General features: G+C 36.2%; 2 protein-coding genes across 2 annotated transcripts; one reads left to right on the top strand and one right to left on the bottom strand.

Moving 5' to 3' along the window:
• The first annotated feature begins 427 nt into the window (after positions 1-427).
• pcp4l1 (Purkinje cell protein 4 like 1) lies at positions 428-6,292 on the top strand. The gene is made up of 3 exons (XM_026289478.1): positions 428-617; positions 2,383-2,437; positions 3,686-6,292. The coding sequence occupies exons 1-3, from the start codon at positions 609-611 to the stop codon at positions 3,835-3,837; spliced, it is 216 nt and encodes a 71-aa protein (XP_026145263.1). The 5' UTR covers positions 428-608; the 3' UTR covers positions 3,838-6,292.
• A 56-nt stretch (positions 6,293-6,348) lies between these two features.
• Positions 6,349-21,174, bottom strand: LOC113040996 (uncharacterized). Its single transcript, XM_026199243.1, has 30 exons — positions 20,823-21,174; positions 20,227-20,295; positions 19,955-20,029; positions 17,544-17,618; positions 17,371-17,427; positions 17,228-17,290; positions 16,691-16,768; positions 16,560-16,599; positions 16,338-16,389; positions 15,432-16,264; positions 13,282-13,312; positions 13,167-13,188; positions 12,946-13,050; positions 12,818-12,877; positions 12,546-12,611; positions 12,353-12,424; positions 10,312-10,383; positions 10,110-10,178; positions 9,973-10,026; positions 9,762-9,836; positions 9,585-9,656; positions 9,400-9,468; positions 9,259-9,318; positions 8,980-9,042; positions 8,829-8,891; positions 8,582-8,656; positions 8,449-8,485; positions 7,875-7,926; positions 7,387-7,801; positions 6,349-7,303 (listed from the first exon to the last, which is right to left on the bottom strand). Exons 2-30 carry the CDS (start codon positions 20,281-20,283, stop codon positions 6,728-6,730), a joined length of 3,438 nt encoding a protein of 1,145 aa, XP_026055028.1. The 5' UTR covers positions 20,284-20,295; positions 20,823-21,174; the 3' UTR covers positions 6,349-6,727.
• Positions 21,175-23,502: the final 2,328 nt, after the last annotated feature.

Raw genomic sequence — 23,502 nt, 5'->3', positions numbered from 1 at the left:
ATTCATTAATTATAATAATCATGAATGCAAATAAATAGTAATAAATGAATAAATTAAAATAAATTTATGCATTTAGCAGACGCTTTTATCCAAAGCGACTTACAGTGCATTCAGGCTATACATTTTTACATATCATGTGTTCCCGGGGAATCGAACCCCCAACCTTGCGCTTGCTTGCTTGCTCGCGTGCTCTACCAGTTGAGCTACAGGAATAATAATAGTCATAACAATAAGTTTTCATAATAATATTTTATCATATTATAATTGTAATCAAGAAAGTAGTAGTATTGTCATACCACTTCATCATCAGCAATAAAAACAGCAACATAACCTGTTTATACAGATAATAATATAGCCCAATATCTATTCTTCTGAGAGAGAGAGAGAGAGAGAGAGAGAGAGAGAGAGAGAGAGAGAGAGAGCGCAGGGGCGTGTTTACCGGGATGAGAGATGCAGATTTCAGTTCTGAGCATAATATTCTCGGTTCAGTTGTTCTGAGATAATTTTAAAGCACTTTGACAAAAAAGGAGATATTTCATTTATTTAGTGTTTCGGAATCACTCTACAAATTCTCTGCGAACCCAAGACATTCGACTTCTCTCAGAACTATGAGTGAGGTGAGTGTTTTGTTTTGTTTTGTTATTTTAAATCTGATAAACCAGAGTTGCTTAAAAGTAAAAATAATAAATATCTATAGTATTACGCTCAATGTGAATATGTTCTTTGTTGAGGCCAAAAAAAGGGTTAATAACTGAAATCCTTTGAGCTATGTAGGTTGCATTGAAGAGTAACGTTACATTGCTTTAAGACACCTCAAAATTTTCTTCAGTAAAGATGAGAAATATAAAAGAGTTATGTTTTTCATCTTTACTGAAGAGAAATTAGAGCTGGCTTGACAGCTAAGCCATCCCTTTATATATTTTGCAATGCATTTTACAGCGCTTTTTTTACTCAATTAAAAATATAAATCTTTAAGATTCCCGTTTTATTATGAAAATGCTTTACATTCATTTTGTGTGTCCTATTAATTGCCAATTAATAAGTGGCTCAGGGGAGCTTGACCTTGCTGATATGAGCTTGGCTAATTAGCAGATGGGGATTGTGCCATGGGCTCATGTGTATTAATGATGTGTGAGAGTGAAACTAAGGTAAGGTAGCAGAGAAAAAGTAATGGACAACTGGGCACCAGCCGGCTGGTTATTGTTATCCCATGCCCCCCATCATCATGTCTTTTAAATGTGGAAGCCAGAAGTGTCAAAAGTCTTACCTCCATAATACTCAAATAACCAAGTTTTTGCATATTATAGGATAGAAAATAAACAACAGAACTACATATAGGAAGAACATGAAAATTCTTGAGACGAAAGTTGTCATGTTTTTCCGCTCTAAGGGATTTTATCTGGCAGCTCAGAGAGAGTGGTGGATTTTTGGATGCCTTAAAACATACTAGAGAGGGGAAGCTGAGGCAGGTTCAGAGTAAGGGTAAGGTGAAGAGGTTCTCTCGTTAAAAAAAATGGCTGCAGAGATTTGCATTTGAAAAACTCCTTTGCAGCAAGACAGTGGATAATATGTGTGTGTGTTTAGGTAATGTTCTATTTCATCTCCCTTGATGACATTTTCTGTGCTCTATAGATAAACTGTAAGAAGTATTTACAGTATATTAACCGCTTAAAGTAAATATCTTGGAGTTTCTCAGGTTAACTGTCAATTTGTTGCTGAAAGTACACATTCAAATCAATTAAGTAACACAATAAATACATGAACATACATTGACACATTTTGGATGTTGGTGTCTATATGAATAACTCAAATCTAGGGCATCATCTCAAGGCTAATTTATTCTCTTAATTGAAGAAGCAAGGTCACAGATGAATGCATTTTGGCCTCAAGTAGTTTATTCATGATGTGCACATTGAAAAGGTAACATAATGATGGTGACGGATTCTCTCTTTAACAAAAATACAAAAGCACACTTTCCTTTAAAATATATCAAACAGATAAATATGATATTTGTGGACCATAAATTGGGTCCCTGCTCTTCAACTACAAATGTTATCATGGATTAATGAATTTAAAAAATAATAAAGAATATACACACACACATATAAAAACCCAGCGCGCATCTTATGGGGATCCTCTCCAGGGTTGAGTGCCGCTGTACCAGATTGCACACAGAATTGAAAAAGAGGGTTAAACCGATGGGGTTTAAGGGGTCTTTATCACTCAGCGACTTAACACACAACTCATAAAGCCCACATCAGCTTTCAATTTAATGGAACCTAAAACCAGACCACATAAAAATTCACAAATGTTGTTATTTTTGTTTATACTGCATGCTTTCACACAATGATAAACCTGGTAGTTGCCATCTCTTTCTTACAGAACAGTTCATCTAATCCTCCCAACAGCACCCAGGGGCCCGCCACAGACAAAAAAGGTGAGTTTATGCATTTCATTACACCATGTTAGTATTTTTCACAATTGATTTCTTGAAAACCTTCATGCTTTGTTCTCCACAAGAACTGTATAGTTACAGGTTTATATTTGTACAAATATATGTGTAACCACAAAACAGGTGTCTACCAGTGCAGTCTGATTTTTATCTGTTTTTACTATTTTTATCGTTAAGGATCAGTTGAGTTCTCTCTCTCCATTCTCTTAACAAAAAAGTGCACATGCATATACATGAGACCTCAAGAATGCATTCGCTCAGGAGACAGTTCTTTATTGCAGTTTAGTGTAGGTTGGTTATTCCCATAAGGTCAGTGTATATTCGGCTGGCTTACCCTTTCATCTCACCAAAGCTCTAATGTTGCAAGTCCCATCAGATAATTAAATAAGCTCATAATAACTTAAAGGAGCATTTAATTTAAAAATAAGACCTTTTGAAGAATGTTTCAGCTGGTTTTGTCCATACAATAGAAGTCAGATGGAGTCTGACTTATCCCTTTAAAGCTGAAGTGTGTCATTTGTGTGCCTCTAGTGACACCAAACAGAAGTGCAAAAATTGGTTGAATAAAAATTTTTGCAAATGATGTGTTGCAGTGATTATGTATTTTTGCAAGCCACCTCCGAAGTCAGCATCTCCCTGGTTTGCCTCGACAAAAACCCAAAAGGATTTTTTTACACTGGCTCTTAGATTATTGCAACAAAATTCTTACGTTTTGTTCATAATAATAATCTTCACAAATGAACACAAGAATTTGAAGGCTAAATGCAATCATAAAAATTCATTAAAAAGCTAAACATAGGATATAAACCAATTATGTCGCAGTCACATAACTTTAACATCACCACCATTAAACTTCGAACAACTCTTTTAGTCTTTATTTAAAATGTTATGTTGTTTAACAAATATATATATATATATATATATATATATATATATATATATATATATATATATATATATATATATATATATATATATATATATATATTGTAGTAGCTGAGTATAGTGAGTAGATGAGTACCTGCTTAGCGTTAAGACATTAAATGCTCCCAACAAACTCTTTAGCTTTCTTTTCAAGATAGGTAAAACTTTAAAATAAAAGTTCTGTGGTATTAAAATGTATAAAAAATTTATTAAACAGGATTTAACCTGAATTGGGATTGTTTCAAAAATGAAAGAAATAATTTTACTGTGTCACTGACATTGTCAATGTTTCTGTCATGTGTGACTCAGCCCCCCAGGAGAAACCGGTGGACAAAGCAGGGAAGAACCCTACACAAGAACCTGAAGAAGAGATCGACATTGATCTGGATGCGCCAGAGACAGAAAAGGCAGCTTTGGCAATACAGAATCAGTTCAGACGCTTCCAGAAAAAAAAGAAGTAGAAAAGGGAAGAATGAATGAAAGAATCAGTGCAGAGGATAAAAACACCTTCCACAATATTCAAAATGGAAAGAGATTTAATAAGGAATAGATAGGGAAAAGGGAAAAGTCAAGTGTGGGTGGGAAATTAGGGGTTTGGAAAACAAATGATAGCCCAGTAGCATCAGCATGCTGGGTTGATTAGAGTTTAAGACATAAGAACAGGGGAGGATTCTCACTTGAGGTTTTGTTCTTGTTGTATTTGTCTAGATTTGTCTTCATCCTTTCTCTCCTCTCCTGTAGACATAAATATAGGTAGGAGCATCAGTTACTGACGTGCAACATTATCTATTATTTAATATATTCAGTATACAATGATGTAACAGAACAACAGAACAAATCAAACGCTGTATGAGTTAATATTATTTGAAGGATCTAAACATTAATTAACGGTTGGGTTTTTAAACTAATGTTAACAAAGATTAATAAATACAGTAACAAAGGAACTGCTCACTGTTAATGTAATTTAATGCATTATTGTAAACCTAATTGTAAGGTATTACCGGAATTTCTATATATCAACAGCAGACCATAAGATTAGTTGATTAAAAAAAAGCTATATTAACCTGGCATAACCTAACAGAAGGATTAGCAATAGCCATATCTTGCATATTTCTGCAATGTGGACAAGGATTTAATCAAGACACCGTATAAAATTATGTAGTTTGATATTGTCAATTGTATCCCTATATTAAACTAGGCAAATAACCTTGAAATACAAGTGAAACAGGCACAGTTTAACATTTTTGTTCAGTTTACTGTATTTTACCGGCTGGTTGAATTTAGCACAAGGTCAAGAACCTTTTTAAAGCTCGTCAAACTCACTAAAATTAGCTAAATGCCTTTTGCTTTAAATCCAGAATTTACCGACATGCAACAAGACCCTTGAATTATTGGGAACTGGTGATTCAAATGGAGATGATTATCAAGGAAAGTGTTACATTTTGATCTATTTTAAGTGTCTTTCTCGTTCTCCTTCCCCTATAATTAAAACAGTCTCTACAGATATCTCAGAATAGCTGATATTAATGAGAGCAGTCTATAGACGCTCAAGATGATCTCACAGTTAATGGGACAAATGATGTCTGTAATTGCATTGAGACAGGCCTGATGAAAATGTCATTTGTCTTTTATTGTTCTCAAATAGTCACTGACAATGCAATAACTGAATACATCTGTTATGATTCTGTACGTATTATATGAAGTGTGACACATTTTATTGTTGAACAGTTAGAACAGACAAAATCTGTCCTGTATTGCCCTGTACTTCTTTTCCTGTGTGTGTGTGCTTATGTCTACTTCAGTGCTCTAACCCATACTTATTTCTTTTTTCTCTGTGTGACTCAAATATATGCTTCAGTAAAAAGAACTGTATGTCCTGAGCTGCATTGTATGTCCTAGGTCGATGAGTCAGTGGTCATATAAAGTAAAAAGCATTATATAACATTCGTTTTTTTTCCATCAAACATATTTAATGGATATTGGAAATGCATATTGCAAGTAAATATTGCTTGTAGGTTGCAAACTAAAATACTGTGTTTAAGAAGAACATTAATGCAGAAAAAGCATTAAGCACAAAGTGAGGGGGTATTTTTTATAGCTTTATTTCTAGTTCTTTGCTGTCCCCGAAATGAAGCACATTCATGATTTGCTTAATTTAATCATTTAATGAATGCAAGTTTACTCATGTTTGGTTCTGATGTGTAGGACAGTGCAAATATTTAGCTCTCAAATGTCATATGAAATCGTGTGTGAAGGGATAATGCCATCATACTACAATAGTAAACAAATAAATAACACCATATAAACTGTGAATACCCTAAATACCAAACACGTATAAACATACTCTTCAACAGCAGAGGGCACCTTCTCCACTTCTTTCAGACTTAGTCCTAAATGTACACACAAGAAGAGAAACATGAGGCCCCATGGTCCATGAGACACTGTAAGGCAGAGAAGCATCCTCAGTCACACCTCTACCTGTGACTTATTGCTCTGCTGCAGGTGGATTTTATCAGAGGCCCTTGGACTTAAATGTTATCAAAAAAAAAAAAAGCTCAGTGCTGTTTTTGGATGCACTAAATGGAAGGAAATTGTCGATAGTAGATAAATGCTAATCTCAATTTCGGAGTATGCAGAATAAACTTGAGGAAACATCTCAACTTAACGACTTGACTGCCTTTCGGAAAATCTTCAACATGTTGGCCAATAAAGACTCATTTTAGATTGAATAAATTGGTGTTTTAAAAGACAAGTGCTAAAAAATGAGACAAGACAAGGGCTTTACTAAAAAAATACAAAAACTCATTTTGCATAAAAAAAAGAGGGAAAATTACTACATAAAGCATTCTGGCAATAAATGTTAAATCAAACAAACTACCTACTAATTGACTGACAGAAAACAGAAAATGTATATTATATATATATATATAATTTTTTTTTTTTATAAACAATTGTATGATTACATTATTTTTTGGACAGGACCATGATTCAAACTTGTGCCACCTGCACATACCCCAGAGATTCATGTGACTTGGAACCTATGGTCCAAATAACTGTTCATTTAAAGTTTCCACACTCAAAACGTGAAACTGAAACAAGTTGTAAACCACACTAGCCAACTGTGAACATCTTAATTATAGACTATAGGTTGTGGGCAACATCTGTGTAAAGTCTTTCTTTTTATATATTCTAAATCACTTCAAGTCTTATCAAATATAATGGCTTCTTCCCACTCTCCTTTTTTTCTTTCAAATCTTTGAATTTAGTGCTTTTGTTGTTTCGATATATTAGCTCACTGAAAAGATTCTTTACCATTGACTTGTCTCTTTGACTACTCATTTTATTTATTTTTTAGGGTATATTTCTCGGAATCTCCTCTCTTGCATGGTTCATTTGCCATGGCACAGTTTTCTGGTCAAGTTTCTCCTCCAACTGATCTATTTCTTCCTCAAGTAGAGCCAGTTTAACAGGATCTGACTCACATTGGTCTTCATCCTCCTCCTCTTCCTCATATTCTTCCACTTCGATTCCATCCATGGTCTTTTGAAGCTGAGTCTTCACTTTGTTTAGTTCCAGTAGGCCATGTTGAAGCTCTTCGCAGACTTCCCGGATCTTGGAGGCAAATTTGGTCTTGGCACCTTTGTGAAGTTCATTGGAGTCTTTGGCAAGAAAGAAGACATCCAGGGCGAGGAAGAGAGTGGACATGACCCCTGTGGTGATACTGATGGCCTTGGCGGCTTTGGCAGCACCTCCTGCAACACCTAGAACTTTCACAGTGTTGATAAGCCTATCAGTGTTTATCAAAAGGGCTTTACCTGCTCGTCCACCTTCTTTCATTACATGCTTTATGTTACGGCTAAGACTAGTGTTGACCACACTCTCAGAGTACCCCTTAAAATCCCATTCCTGCAGGGTGTTCATTCCTTCCTACCAACACAAAAGAAAATTCAGAAGTGAGATGCAGATAGACAGACAGCCAGATAGACAAACAAATGGAAAGCCAAACATACTTGCATGAACTCCAGACAATCTCTGATGTTACTGATCTCATCCTGGTAGCCTTGGATCATCTTCTCCACCTTCTTGCGATCCATTTTGGACTGAACAGCATCCGTGATATTAGCAGTGGCTGAGGTGATGCTTCCAGCTGTTGCCACACTGATACCCACTGCAGTGACGATAGTGGAAGTGCCAAAGGTGAAGGGTGCCAGGATGAGGCCAGTAATGGTGGCTATGCTCCCTGCCACACTAGCCACGCCCCCTCCTAAAGCTGCGCTCACGGTCTTCTTATGGAAGCTGTCAGCAGTGTCCGCCAGAGCAAGCAACTCTAAAATGCGATGTTGCAAAGAAGCTCCATGTTGGTTGAAAAGGCTGACAAAGAGACGGGCCGCCATAAACACACGGTCTGCAACAGCCTCGACAGCCCTGGCAAAACATTTTAAATCATTGGTCACTGGCGGCAATTAGAAAATGTATCTAAATAAATCCATCTACTCACAGCTTCCCGTCTTCCTCCTGAAAATTTGCAGTTTTGTTCCATTCACTCCAACCTGTCAAAAGTCAGTAAATTATATGAATTTTCTGTAACACTTTAGAATAGGTAACACTTGTTAACTATTAACTATGACATTTCTCTCAATAAATTCTTAATTTGCTACTTATTAATAGTTAGTAAGGTAGTTAGTTGTTAGGTTTAGGAATTGGGTAAGATTAGGGATGTAGAATAAGGTTAAGTAGAATAAGGCATTAATATGTTCTTTATTAGCACTAATACATGGCTAATATTCTAGTAATATTCATGTTAATAAGCAGCTAATAGTTACCTAGTGTTACCAAATTGGGTATCAGTGATTTAAACTACATATAGTAACAGGGATGAGGAACAATGATTGACCAATTGTCCAGCTGACTAATTTTAGTCGACTAAGATTAAAGAGGTTCATCTACTTTTTTCTTATATATAAGCCTTTCTTTAAGAAAGTTTAACGGGCTGGTTTTCTAGGAGACTAGCCATTTTTGAAAACGTATTTTTAACTTATGTCAATGTAATCAGGTAATTTGACCCAACTGACCTTGAACAGTTTTCCACCAGTCCATCAGGTCATCATCCTGTGAAAAGAGAGCAAGAAAGAAACAAAAGGTTAAAATAGATTTCATAATTACCCCAATTTAACATTATTGCATCATAATAAAACTGTAATATACCGCATTTGTCTCTAATGAATTTAAATCTGTTGGGTAGGCAGCCATCTCCACTGGCAGGATTTCAAAAGTGCAGTCCTATAACATTCAGAGAATAAGAAATTACCCAAACATCATGTGATGGCATAAGGTGATATTGATACACCATAGAAGGAGTGCAATAAAACGTAAAAGACTGCAGATGTGGCCAGAGCAATAAACTCCAATGTCCAGAATCTACACTCATTCACATACTGATACAATAATTCACCTCATTTGTCCCCAGTTGCGGCATTTTCGTTGGTTTCTCAATCATATACTCTTGATCTGAACCCTATATAAAGATTTTAGAGAATGATAATAGATTTTAGTCTGATAATTAAATATCAAGTGATATTTAAAAATAAAAGTGTTAACACTACCTGCGTACTGGATGAAAACATGGACATTCTAGGTAGAGTTTTCTTCACTCTAAATGACACGACCTGAAAGGATGTTAACACCAAAAGAGTTTATGCAAAATACCTGAACTGAGACTGTAAATAGGTGCAAACAATAAGCCCAATTCCACTATTGTTTGTGGCAAGTGGAATTAAGGGCTTTTATTTTCTGGCAATATTCGTGGCAACACATACTGATTTTTTGACACTCAGGAGTGAAAACGAATGCTCCTCTGCATAAAAAGTGAGAGAAAGGCTCACCTTGCTATTACTGTTAGAGAGTTTCTCATCATTACATTTTCTGGGCACTGCAATAGATTTCTACCAAAGAGAGGAAACAGTTCAGCATTTATTACTCAACATAACCTACTTTGCAGGCAATTTAAAATCCCTTAAAAGTACCTTTTCAATCCCAGTGTCCAAGAACGTATAATCCCAGTCTGTAAATTCATTATGCGAACTTAGCGGATCCTACATATGAAGTAAACATTTTTATTTGATTAAAAATGGTATTAAAGTACATGTTAACTGCGAACATGTCAACGAACTACTGTAAATCCAGCAATAAGAAGAGGAGGCTGCTTCACCGTTTCAGCAGGAAAACGTAATGCTGGTTTTGGGGAACTGCGGAAAGGGCCACTTAGCTTCCCTGAGTTATCCTGTAAAAAAAGGAAAGTAACTGTGAAAAGCAGGTGACTAAGCAATTACAACAATATAAATATATTCTACTGTATATAATATAAATAAAGGGTCATGATATGCACCTTTAAGTTGTTGTTAGAGATATATAAGAGATTGTCATTACTGGCAAGCAGTTTAATGTGTAATGGTGGGCTGTCCTGCAAGAAGAACGCTTGTAACTACTGTGCATTATCAAAAGGAAGGCAATGATAGCAATGCAATATATTTTACAAATACTACATTGAACAGACAGTCATATGTTAATTTTTTTGTTGTTGTAGCAATATGCAGTACCTCTTCATAAGTATCATCAGATGTTTTGAGAAAAGAAAACAGGGAATTTCCCTCCTAAAGAAATTAATCTGAGAGTTAGAATTAGATTTTGTGTGACTTTGAATTCATTATGGCCATTGTGATTGATCTTACGGAACCTCAGAGGCATTATAGCTTACAAGACTGTCACTGCCTGGAAAATCATCACTTTTCAATTCTGGTTCTTCCTGTAAAGAGACAGAACACCACCACATTATACAAAGCTTAAATCGTAATTTGCAAAGTATTGCAAAAAGCAAACTTTAAGACATGCATTTAAGAATTAATAAATGCATGAACAAGACTGCACTTTTGTAACACCTTGGTGGTGTTGTTTTGTGTTTGGTTGTGATTGTGGGCTGAGAGATCTCCATGTTGTAATGATAGCTTTTCCTGTTAAGAAAGAAAGAAGAAGATAACCTCAGACAGTACACAGTATTCAGAAGCTAAACCAAAGACAAGCTTTAAAACTGTAGGTAGCATTATTCTGTGTAATGTGTAACATAAAAGCATAAATTTTACTGTCTCTGAACAGTAATAAAATAAAATAAAACTGCGTTTTGTGGACACGGGGTGGATCATCTGAGCTGTGGAATTGTCAATCTATATATATAGATTTTTTTTAAATCCAAACCTATTGTGTCATTACAAACTTTGTGACTTATTGTATTGTATAATGTATGGAGCACATTTTTATGTGCAAAGCATGTATGTAAGCCACAAAACAGATGAAAATGGATATTAACAACTAGGGGTGGTGAAAAAAATCGATTATTGATTAATCGCGAGTATTTTATGGACGAGTATGAATCGATCATTACATTTTCAAAAATCGATTATTTTTATTTTTTAGCATTATTTTATTTTGTAAAAAAAATTATACCGGGAGTTGAACGTCACGAACGCGCCCAGTTCCAGTTAGCAAGCAGCCAGAACAGGTGTGTAAAATGGAAAAACCAGGAGCGAGCAACCAGCCGAACCACCCAGCTCCATCTGGGCTCAAAGCAAGCGTGTGGATTTATTTGGGTTTTCATGGCAGGAGCTCTAACCCTCTTGGCGCCATGGTCGAGTTTACTCGACAAGATGCGGCACTGAATAAAACCGGCCGATTTTGTCAAATAGGGTGTCAAATTTCACGCGACCTCCCCTGCACCAGATAGCAGACATGTAATACTTAATCTCTGACTCAAAATAACGTAATGCTCCTTAACAAAATCTTCGAGAGCGCATTGAATAAGTGCGAAAAAAAAGCGGAGCTAGTGTGAGAGTGAGCCATTTTATCTGACCAATGTTGTCAACGTCAGCGAGTATTGGCATTAGATTATTATTATTATCATTATTATTTTTATTATTATCTAATGGCATCAATAAAGCTTCAATAAACCCGCAATGAAGTGTTGGGACTTCTATTCGCGGACACTGATTTTGAAGGGGAATATCTGTATCCAGAAGATGACGGTGATATTGAAAGTGAAAGTACACCAAGCACAAACGGTGAATCCTTTGCCCAATGTAAATGGTCCTTTGCCAAATGTCAGAGGTGTGAACAATGTTTGCAAGGGTCGGAGTGTTCATTGCGAAATTAGCAGGCGTGTTAGTGTTGCGGGGACCAAGCGGGAGATTTTTACCGCGCTAGACATGTATATTTGTCTTCTGACCGCATCACGGTGACAGTATTGTAGTGGAGACTTTGTCTAATACCACTGGGTATGTTAGACGAGGTCGAAGTATTCATAGGACAGTTAGGAGGCAAGGTGGGGAGTCGCAATGACCCTGACAGTAGTCCGAGCTGTGCACACTTGGCGCGTGCGCAAGGCAGATCTGGCCGCGATGCTCATAGCAGAAGCAGAGGCGATGTGACACGGGGCATAGATTTTGAACTAAAAAGGTCTTGTCTACTTGTGTTTGTGTGTCATATGAATAATATATATGTGCCCCATACATGGAATCAGAGTGCCTGCTGCATGTAGTAAACTGAAAATCCCAACCGCTACATGCATTCGGTTTGTTTCTACCATTTATTAGTAATGATTTACACAGTTTGTTTAGCCTACTACTTACTGTTGTGAAATGGAAAATCAATAATCGTTAATCGAGAATCGTTAATAATCGAAAATCGACTGTAATCGAATTGGGACTTCAATAATCGTAATCGAATCGAATCGGGAAATCAGACAGATTAACCGCCCCTATTAACAACATTCTGATACCTCAGTGCTCGTAGTCAGTGTTATTTCAACTTAAATTATGCAATGAATTTATTTTAACTAGCATATATAAAATAGCTTCCATTGTTTGTCATCAAAAAGCATATAGGCTTAAACTGGTTATTTTAATGTCTAAAGCAACACCAGATGTATACCTCTTGCACAGGCTGACCCGTCCACTTTTTAGGAGCTCCTTTAAACAACCAGCTGAAAACAGCAGCTTTCCCCTGACAAATGAAGAAAATGTACATCCTACAAAAATTTTCATCATAAAAATTGAAAACTATGAATCGGATATAAATATACACCATTTATAATAAAGGTCAAGCATATCATTAGATGACAGACCGTCGGGTTATTGCTGCCTGATGGTTGATCATCGACAGCCAACAGCTCACTCTCAGTAACCTTCTTCTGGGAAAAGATGTTGACTATTCTCAGAAACATGCCATTGCTATATTTACTGTATACTTTCTACATATAACTTAATCAGATTCTTCCTTGCAGTCTGCATGTATTCCAGAATGTTATTTATTGTAAAGCACAGTCAATGCAGATTCAGAACAGTATTCTGAGAAATCAAACTCTCAAGTGCATTTAGAGATAACATATTGACTGACCTTAATTTTGCTGTTCTCTAACAGACCATCATTATTGCCCATGAGATCACAAATCTCATCCTGAAAAAATAGTCAATTAACCCTTGCAATTGAAAGCCCAGATATTACGAGAGAGTCCGCTTAATTACCTTAGTGGGAAAGCTTCCTGTTCCTAAACCCTTAAACATGTACTGTCTCGGCTCAAATGAGTGCACATCTACGTCTGAACGCCTGTACATTGAATCTGCTTTTTCCTGTAGCACAAACGAAGGAACAAAAAACACAGCCAAGCACAAATTGGTTGGTTATTCATATATGTGGTTGCTAAAAAGTATTTGTGTATTTAAGTATGTTACACGATATTGCTCACCTGAATGAGCTGTTGTTTTCCTCTGACTTATTGTCACTCTGTCAACTTTCACACCTATGGAAGAATATTCACCATTATACCACTCCAACTTGCAAATCAGTTAATGTATCCGCACCCCAAGACGACCATAACACAGTCCTGAATGTCTGCGAAGACCACAGCAATTGAACATCACAACTTGACACTGTCATTCAAGTTGACAGCCATTGGACTGATTCTCAGCAAAGTCCTCAAGGAACAGAGAAGTCCTCTGCACAGACCCATATGACCAGCACTGAACAGGCCAGGCCAGGAGCACAATGCAGTTTTATCATGCTTACAGTCACTTTTAAGCCAAAACTTTTGTCTGCTGTAGAATTCTTTAAAGTTGAATTGAACTCATTAATTCCAAAAAATATTGAACTTAATTAATACTATTGACTTTTTTTTAGAGTTTAAGTTTTTCAGTAAATTAAACAATGTTTCTGGTAGTGCAATTCAGGGTTGCATTTTCTTTTCTTTTATAATCTATTCAATATATTTAGTCTGCAATTACCTACTTTCTAAAAAGTGTTTCATTGTTTCTTGTAACAAGTTTCGAATGATTTTATGTTTTATTAATAGGCCTATTAATAAATGGAGACTAAGGCCTACAGAATATGAAGCTTTTATAGAGCAATCTAGTCTATATAATGTTGGTGAGCTCTATTTAGATATTTCTATAGCTAGTTTTGGCCAGATTACCCATTTTTAATAAGGTGTAGACCCACGGATGAGCTACTACTTGAATGGGTCCAGAGCAGATACAGATAAGGTCCGAGTCTGGACTGGTCCTGTTCCAGATCTGTTGTGCCAGTGGCCTCTGACACGGACCTGTTTAGTGGATCGATTCTGGAGCTTGTTGTGGCCTACCTCAAGATAGGATAGGAGTTAGTTTGCTACCTGGGATCCTCACCTCATCATTTAACCACTTATTATCATCTCATATAGGGGAGGTCTGAGATTCCTGCTCAGTGTTCCTTTTGGAATCATGTTGCACTTTTTCATTTCTAACCTAAGGAAAAACCAATGTAGGCTATGTATCATAACAAAATGATGGAAAATATTTATATCAAACATTGTTGGCAACACCGTACGGGCAGGAGTACTCTAAAACAATGCCAAAGAGCGCCAGGCACTGACATCACCATTCATGACAAACATCTGAAAACACTGGCTATCACACGCGTCAACGCCTCGCGCTCACGACGCTTCTAGTCGTTAAGCTGCACTTTGGTTTGCTAACTTTTTATCCTTCCATTTTCAATATTTAATTATTTTTCGAAACTGATGTCTCATTCTGTTGTTCCTGTGGATTTTTGTAGTTTTTGAGGAAGCGTCTTATCTATACGTGGTCGAGCCAAACACAAAATACTTTTCTAAACCGAAACTTGATTGAATAGTTTGTTTAATGAACATGCAATCAATCGTGACGATATTTCTCCGTACGGTTTTGCCTACCTTATGTTCCCAGAGCAACTGACTGTCAAAACTTTGTCAAGCTCCTCCACCCGGTAAACCTGTGCTGAGTAAAGACAGAACCGCGCGACTGTTCAGCAGCGTCAGTGTGACGATAGTGAGTCACTTCCACTAGACAAATGACAATACAAGGCTGTTTCCTCAGACAGGAATTGACTTTTAATATAACAAATGTTATATTTTTTGTTACATAAAGGTAACTTTAAAACTGCCTTGAAAACCTTTTTAGAAAACCCTCATAATTCATTTTAAATACAAAATGAAATAAGCACAATCCGTTACAGTAGCTATTCAATGTATGAAAAATGCATTATTTCAGTCAATAATCAAAAATGTTGGCCTTAATGTGTACAGACAGACAGGCATCAGTGAATCATAGATAATTGGCAATGGCAAATTTGAAAGTAATAAAATGTAATAAATAATGAAGCAACTAGTATTCCTTATCAGGTAAACAAAAAGGAAGACAAACAGGACTGTCAAATAATTAATCACATCCAAAATAAAGGTTTGTGTTTACATAATAGGTTTACTGTGTATATTAAAAAAATTAATATATATATATACTCTTGACTTTTAGCATTACAAATGCAGCAATCATACCCTAACAAGCAGTGGAAACAAAGTCATAAAAACAAGTTAAGACCCCTAATTTCCTCTTATGTCTAATATGGAAAGTGCAGTATAGGTTGAGAGTAACCATACAATTTTCTATAATCTAGTGTGAATGTAATAATAAACTCAGAGGAATGTTTACAGAGGTAGGTCAAGAAGGTTTGTCTTCTTTTAGAGTGGTGGTCAACCGCAACTCATCTCGGATTATGTTAAGTTCCATCAAGCCCTCATGTAGCTGATCTGCCACCTCTCTAATCTTGGCAGCAAATTCTGACTTTGCACCATTTTTCAATTCCTGGGAGTCTTTGGCCACAAAATAGATATCCATCCCGACAAAAAGCCCCGTCAGAACCCCTGTGGATACACTAGCGATCTGCACAGCACGCGCCGCAGTGGTTCCCGCCGCATTGGCTATCTGCATCACACGCATAATCTCATTGGCACTGGTTAGAATAGCTTTGCCTGCCATAGCGCCATCCTCATAGATATTTTCAAAACAAGGGAAGTCTCGATTGTATGCATTCTTCTTCATCTTATTTAAGTTGAACTTGCGTAGGTTTGTAATGCCTTGCTTGATGAACTTCATGCATTTGTTAAGGTCAGCCATCTTCGCCTGATAGTCTTCCACAATGCGCTCTACCTTTTTGCGATCCATAGAGTTGTTGACGGTACTGGATATCCCAGCGGATGCAGAGGTAAGACCACCTGCCATGGCAACACCCAGGCCAACCGCAGTGACGATCAGAGAGGTTCCCATTGTGAAAGGTGCTAAGATGAGGCCAGTTATGGTAGCAACACCTCCCACAGCACTGGTGGAGCCACCAGTGATCTGAGCAATCTTGGTTTTCTTGTTGAAGCGATCCAGGCCATCAGCAATGGCATTCAGGTCGATCACATGCTGCCACAGTCCTTCTGCCCGTTCTGAGAAAAGTTTGTTAAACACACGTATGCCCTTTTGCACCTTTTCAGCTGTTACAGCAAAAGCCCTGAGCAAAAGAAAATGGGTCAGTCAAATTCACTTTGCCATGTCACACGCACACAGAATGAATTGGGACTTACTTGGCTTCTTCTTTCTCTGTCATGTTGTCACTTTTGGGCATGTCTTCCCATTCTGAATTGGAAAAAACAAAATGGGAGGAAAAATAGATGATATTATGTGCTATGATCATAAAGGACCATCTATCAGAATATTTTTAAAAATAAATTGCTGTTAACTAGATTAAACTAATAAGTATAGGGGGCTGTGTCTGAAAGTGGACAAACATCGCAGGACAAACTCACGTTCCACAGTGTTCCACCAATCCATGAGGCCATCAAGATCCTGTGATAGATGCATTTAGGATAATTTAAAATTAGATTTTTTTTTTTTTTTTTAGAAAACAAAGACAAGGATCTATATTTATAGAACCAACCTCATCATCCTCTCTCTGAGTTTCACTTAAACGGAACTCATCCAGCCATTCCATGAGGGACTTCTTGTGGCTTTTAGTCTTAGGAAAAAAAAATAAAAAATCAGAGAGTAGATTGTGTAAAAGGGAACTTGAAGGGGAAGTTTCAAAACTAACAGAAATTGCAGAAGTTGTGAGACAAATAGGACGGTAGTCTGTTTGTGTGGTTTTGTTTTTGTCATTTCATTGCAAAAATCAGTATTTGCTGTTGAAAGCTAAATGTTTCCTTTAGAGATACAACTTCTCTTTTTAATGTTTGCAGACATTTAGAATTCCATGTTTGTGTGCAACTGACTGTTCAGCAAGCCAATGCATGGCTCATTTATTGTGACCTGCCCTGTAGCGTAAAACAGTTTATGAAGGCCTCAGTGGGGTTTTTATATTTAGGATACCACATCTCTCAGTTCTCATTCTTTACCTGGTTGAATCTTGCTTTCAGTGTCACAAGAGTTATTTGACTTACAAAAGTTACTGATTAAAATAACTGCTACATAACAGAACCTCTGCAAGGTCACTGCCACTGTCTCCATTTTTGTCTCCATTCTTCTCCTCTGTTCTTTTGTTCTGAAAAAATAGGACATATTTACATTAACTTACAACTGTGAGGATTAGAAAAAAAAGTAGACATTAATTTTTATTTTTACCTTTGCAGCAACCTGGGGCATAAATGGATTTCTGGGTTTCTTCTTCTGTCCTTTTTGCTGTGAAAATGTCATATGGTTTAAAGCCATTCAACTGGGATGAAATCCAGATCAACCATTTTGCAACGCAATAGTAAGGCCATTAGTATTTACTCCAAAATGAAATAGATACTTACTTTTGGATTTACCTCTTCTCCAGGTGCTTCAACCAATGTGGCAGGCATCTTTTCCAGGCTCTCATTGCTAGCAGCCTGTAATGAGGAGCAGAATGCATATAACCCTAAAGCCCTGTTCACACTACAAGCAATACACAACAACAAAGCAACACAATCCCATTCATTTAGATGGAGAGCTGGCAATTTCCAGAAACCAGAGCGACAGCAACTATTGGCGACTGCATGGGGTGCGTCAAGACTTGACACACCCCATGCAGTCGCCAATAGTCGCTGTCGCTCTGGTTCCTGGAAACTGCCAGCTCTCCATCTAAATGAATGGGATCAATAGTCACTTAGTGACACAACAAAGTTTAGAATAATTCAACTTCATGTAAAAGAGCGACTTTTGGGAACGACAGCCAATAGGACAGAAGATGGTAGAGCTCAAGTGATCTTTTTCCTTTCAGCTCAGGCAGTGACGGAAAGATGGAGGAGAGGCTGTTTGCGTTTTTGGTGTTTAGGGAAGTCGTGGCCTAGTGGTTAGAGTGTTTGACTCAAAACCAGGGCTTGAAAACAAAAACAAAATTTAATAATTCACTCTGAGCAGAATCAATATTTTAACGTTTCTGTTACTGCGTTTCGAAAAAAAACGAAACCGGTTCGGGTGGAAGAAATACCGGTTAATAACGTAATTTTTTATAATAACAATAAAAATAATAATACAATTAAAAAAAATATTTGCCTAATTTAGCACATTTTTGCATACGTACTACTGGAATTCATGATTGGTTGACAGCAAATTTCAAATATTAAATAGAATTATAAAATAACATTAGTAACTGGTTAATTAATGGCCATTTAAAATTTTCGATTCTGTTCAGAACTATAAAATTTGATTTAGTTTCTGGTTCTGGTTCTGTTCCTGCCAAAATTTAGTTCGTTTCCAGTTTTCGTTTTCGTTCCTTGAACCGGTTCAGAGCCCTGCTCTAAACCCCTTAGGTTGTGGGTTCGAGTCTCGGGCCGGAAATACCACGACTGAGGTGCCCTTGAGCAAAGCACCAAACCCCCAACTGCTCCCCGGGCGCCGCAGCATAAATGGTTGCCCACTGCTCTGGGTGTGTGTTCACGGTGTGTGTGTGTGTTCACTGCTGTGTGTGTGCACTTTGGATGGGTTAAATGCAGAGCAAGAATTCTGAATATAGGTCATCATACTTGGCTGAATGTCACTTCATTTTACCATATATAAACATGCGCAATGGAAAAAAGCAACTTTGTTTCTCATTAAATTTTGTTGTTATGTATGGATTCAATTTATATTATATTATTTTATATTTAGTCTTTTGTCTCCAATATGTTTGTATTTTGTGTCAAGAAAATAGATCGCTGCCAACAACAAAACTGTTACTAGGCAGCCAGTAGTGATAACGCCCACTACAACCTCATCGCCAGCCCCTAGCGACATGCAGTTACTGCCAGTGTCAAATGAACAGCTTTAGACCTATGGTTCAGAAATAACTTTAAAATTGTGATTATCTAGCCTTTGATTTGAATTAAAATAAATAATGCAAAAAATTACAGCATACAAAATGAAAAACTAACAGAAGTGGCAGTAATAAAACTAAAAAAACTGTCACCGTTGCCAGACAAAACAGTACTATTTGAGGCACACTCCAGACAAATATTTAAATTGTAGCCTTGCAATTTTCTTTGTAATTGAGCTACTTTATTCAACCTCTGCTAGATGATCTTACACAACAATTTGAGTCATATCCCGCCCAGCATTCTGATGTTCATGTAGGTACTTGTCTTTTATCTTTGGTTATTGCTATTTAGGCTAGGCCAATTAAAACCCCAAAAGTATTGCTGAAAAAGCCCAAAGGCATGTTCAAATAACAGCTTCCATAGCAAACTAGACTTGCACAAGATTCCTAGATGAACAGCAGCAACTTAAACAGTTTGTTACATGTTTTCTCAAAGCTCAAAGTTTAGGGTTGATGTCTGAATATATAAACCTAATTAAGTTTAAAAGTCATAAAATAAATAACTATAATTTTACAATAAATATAGGAATACTATAATTTTCATTATAAAATTTTATGAATAAAATGTTGAATAAAATAGTCAAAGCAACAGCGGTTATATTTTGTTCACATTATAAACCAATGTAGAAATTAAATTGCTTATTTAACTCATATGTTGGTTGGCTCTCACCATCAACTTGTTCATCTTTACTTAAACCAGAACCTGTATCCTGGTATAAGAGAGCATTTTTGACAATAAACATTTTATTAAAATACCATTGTCTTTAAAGATTCTCTGGATAAAAGGCAGCCCTAAGAGCCATCCAAAGATGCGTTTAAAAATGTGTGTATTTAGCCGGAAAATAATTAGCAAAAATGAGTTGCATCGTTATAAAAAAAAAGTGTGCCCACCTGCACTGATTTTGACTGTTTATCGTCAGGTTTCTCACTGGGTTCCAAGGACTGCTGGGTTTTTTCCATGCCCTGCTGGGAAAACAGATGCCTTCCTATTACAGCCTGTTTTATGAGAACTAGTGAAATCATAAAGATCAAATATGTGAAATATTCAGTAAGGTTTAATTAACACACAAAACATGAAACACAATACATAAAAAAGTGTCAGTTAAGTGAAAGCAAGAGAGACAGAGTATAGACATGGAAAAGGCAGAAAAGGTAAGACTTACTTCACTAGTGGAGTGATCACCACAGTTGTCGGCAGTTTTAGAAAGTTCTGTATCCATTATGAGAATGTCCTAGGAAAGGATCAAGAAAGGGAGAAAAAAAAAAGGATTATGAATAACTCTCAGTGATGTTGTGGTCAGACTGAACATCATCACATGCTGAATATTTGCTTTAAACTGAGAGGTCATCCTGAGACAGAGGAAGAAAAGGCTTGTTGTTGAAAAATGACCTTCACAAATAAACATTATATGCTTTAAGGCAAAACAGACCAGAGTACAGCAACTTCTGCCATTCTACAAGACAACAAGCAATTTGAGAAATTAAGTGGTAGTGTAATTGATTTAAATGTAATTAGGCTGTTTGTTAGATAGTTAGTTAGTTAGCTAGTCATGCTGCCTGCCTTAGACAAGTTTGTCAACAATCTGCTAGTCGAAACAAATCACGGGGTTTCTGACAAATAAACACTTCCATGCGACCATGCCTGTCCCGACCGTTTCGTGAATATGACAGTGCGCGTATTAAAGTTTGTACTATTTTAATAAACAACGCAAAAAATGAAGTCGTTAAAAGTTGGAGCAACAAGACATGCGCTACTTACCGCACACCACACACTTCCCTGAAAAAACAACAACAATGGAGCAGGGCGAGAGGGAAAATAAACCTGTAGACTTTCTACGAAGTGAAAAAAAATTGTGTGTTGTCAACTGTTTCCATGATATTTTCTACTCACGCTCAATACTTGTCTAACTGTTGTCTTGTAGTCTGAAGAAGCGAAATGTTACTAACGCCGCCCTATTCCTTTCTTCCCGTGTGTGTCTGTACTTGTTGTGTCTGTAAATCCATGGACGGCAGTCAGGTGGTGCTAGTCAGGCTTTCTTCACTCAGGGTTATAGTGTGTACAGTACATATACAGTATATACAGTTGCAGGACTGTCAGGTTTTATGAAAAGTTGTAGTGAGAGTACATCTGTTAGGGGTGGAGCCACTCAAATATTTGCAGCAGAGGCCCACAGCCCCATCCAATTCTCACAAGTTTTTATTACTAGTAGTTCAATTTTACCTATAGTTCATAATTGACCAACACTAAAAGAAATTATAAGAATTAGTAAATCTGATAAAAGACACACACATTCATCAAAATAATTATAAATTGTTAATATAGGCCTGTTTCAAAAATACAAATGCATCAAAAAGAAGCAGTGCTCAGTGTACAGAATGTATGTACACATACAGTAGGATCATGAAGTAGGATTGGAAGGGGTGTGTGTGTGTGTGTGAGAGAGAGAGACAGAGAGAGAGAGAGTGTGTGTTGGGCGGAATGTTTCGTAGTCATATTGTCCTATCATCAGCCTGTGAGATCAATGACACATTATATTATTATACTAATTTTTAAGATATTATTCACTTATTTACTCTATAATTATTAACTTATAGCCAGTGTGAACCAACTCCAGGGTACAGTTAAAAACAACCTAATGTTAGTATAATCTATTAGCTACACATTATATCCATTTAGTCATGTAGCATATGGATGTCTTGTCCTAAAATATTTGTAATTGTAATATTACTGAAATTTTATTTAACATAATTTAATAGAAACATGGTAAGTTACCAATTATAATGCTTATATTTACTTTGTCTTTTTCTGTAGCTGTTGTTTGAATAACTAACATTTATGTTATCAAAGAACATCACGGTCTTCAGTCTTCTGAGAGTTTATGAACTTTTTTTTTAATCCTGTTATAATAATTGAAGATATCCACACTATATGATGAATAAATCTCTTATACTTACATCGCACGTACATCTGCAATTTGTTGTTTATTATGAAAGCATTCACGACAAAGTAGAATTCAGCAAATTTAGATCAGCTTGTGATTACGTTGCTCATTATTAACCAATCACACACGATTATGTTGAGTTTAGGAATGTACTAGCCAATCAGAGGCATTCAGATTAGTCATAGCTGAAATACCAGTTTTGTTCAGACTGAAACTCGTGAATTTCCAACAAAATAAGCAACAAAGTGTATGTACAATATTAATAGGAGATTAATTTATCGTATGGAAAGTTTAATAGTTTATAAGAGTAGTTATGAGTGCTTAAACACTAGCTAGACTGAATGCTCATTTAGAGTTCTTTCATTGCTTGATTCAGTTTAATAAAATGCATTTAGAATGCTACCAAAATTCAAGATATGTGCACAGAAAATGTATATATTTATATAATTTCATATCAATATCACTTCATATCAATATCACACGAAGAGTGCCATTTCACAAAACTCACAAATGTGATGTTGATTTTATATAACAGTTCAACAAACAAGGAATTAATATTAAGAGACTTATACAAATATCAGTATTCAACGTTTTAGGATTAAAATATCAAAACATTATTTATGCATTTGTAACTGCAGGTTAAATGCATTGATATCTTGCATTAAACAGTGTGTAAACCCATCTAAAGGCCCCTTCAGATACAGCTTCCGAGTTTCCTCGTCATTGCAAAGATGAATTTTGTTGATAATTATTTTATTTGTTTGGTAACAGCTCCAAAAATTGTATTATTGTAATTTAATTTATAGGCAACACATTAAATGTGTTATTAAAAAACAAAAAACAAACTGTAGTAATTTACATTATTTAAAAAGGAGAGTAAATGCAATATATTTTTAGAAGGAAAACTGGAACCACTAGTGAATTTTTATTTTATTCCAGTATCCAGTGACTTACATACAATACAATAGCTAATTTATTTATTATTTATACTTTTTTTCTGGTGTGTGTTCGCATGCTTTAAAAAGTAAATAGAAGTAAATGTAGATTTAGTTTATTATGTTTATCACCACACGCTGTTTGCACTCACTCCCATGAGAGCGGGGAGCTGCGTGTCCATATGCTTAAATACCACAGCAAGCACTCAAGTCATATCACTCCTCATGTGAACAATTACAGCTACGGATAGAGACAAGAGAAAGGGGGACATATAGAGAAAAACTATGTGCAAAAATATATTCTTTCCACCGACCTCAAACTTTTAAATGATAGTGTAAATTTTAGATTTTTTGTAATCAAATTTATAATGATTTAGTTCCTAAAGCGGCTTTCTTAGCCTATCTGTGTTGACCTCTTTCTGACCACAAAGCATTCGACTTTTCTTAAAGCTTTATACACTCTGATTTACAGATATCTTCATCAATAATGGAAACGCCTATGATCCAAACACATGTGAATCAATTCATATAGTGTGAATGTATCTGTATGATTTTCTATAAC

This window comes from Carassius auratus, chromosome 2, assembly GCF_003368295.1.
Source record: "Carassius auratus strain Wakin chromosome 2, ASM336829v1, whole genome shotgun sequence".
Taxonomy (NCBI): domain Eukaryota; kingdom Metazoa; phylum Chordata; class Actinopteri; order Cypriniformes; family Cyprinidae; genus Carassius; species Carassius auratus.
Note: the sequence above shows the minus strand (reverse complement) of the source record. Positions and strands in the feature narration are given on the sequence as shown.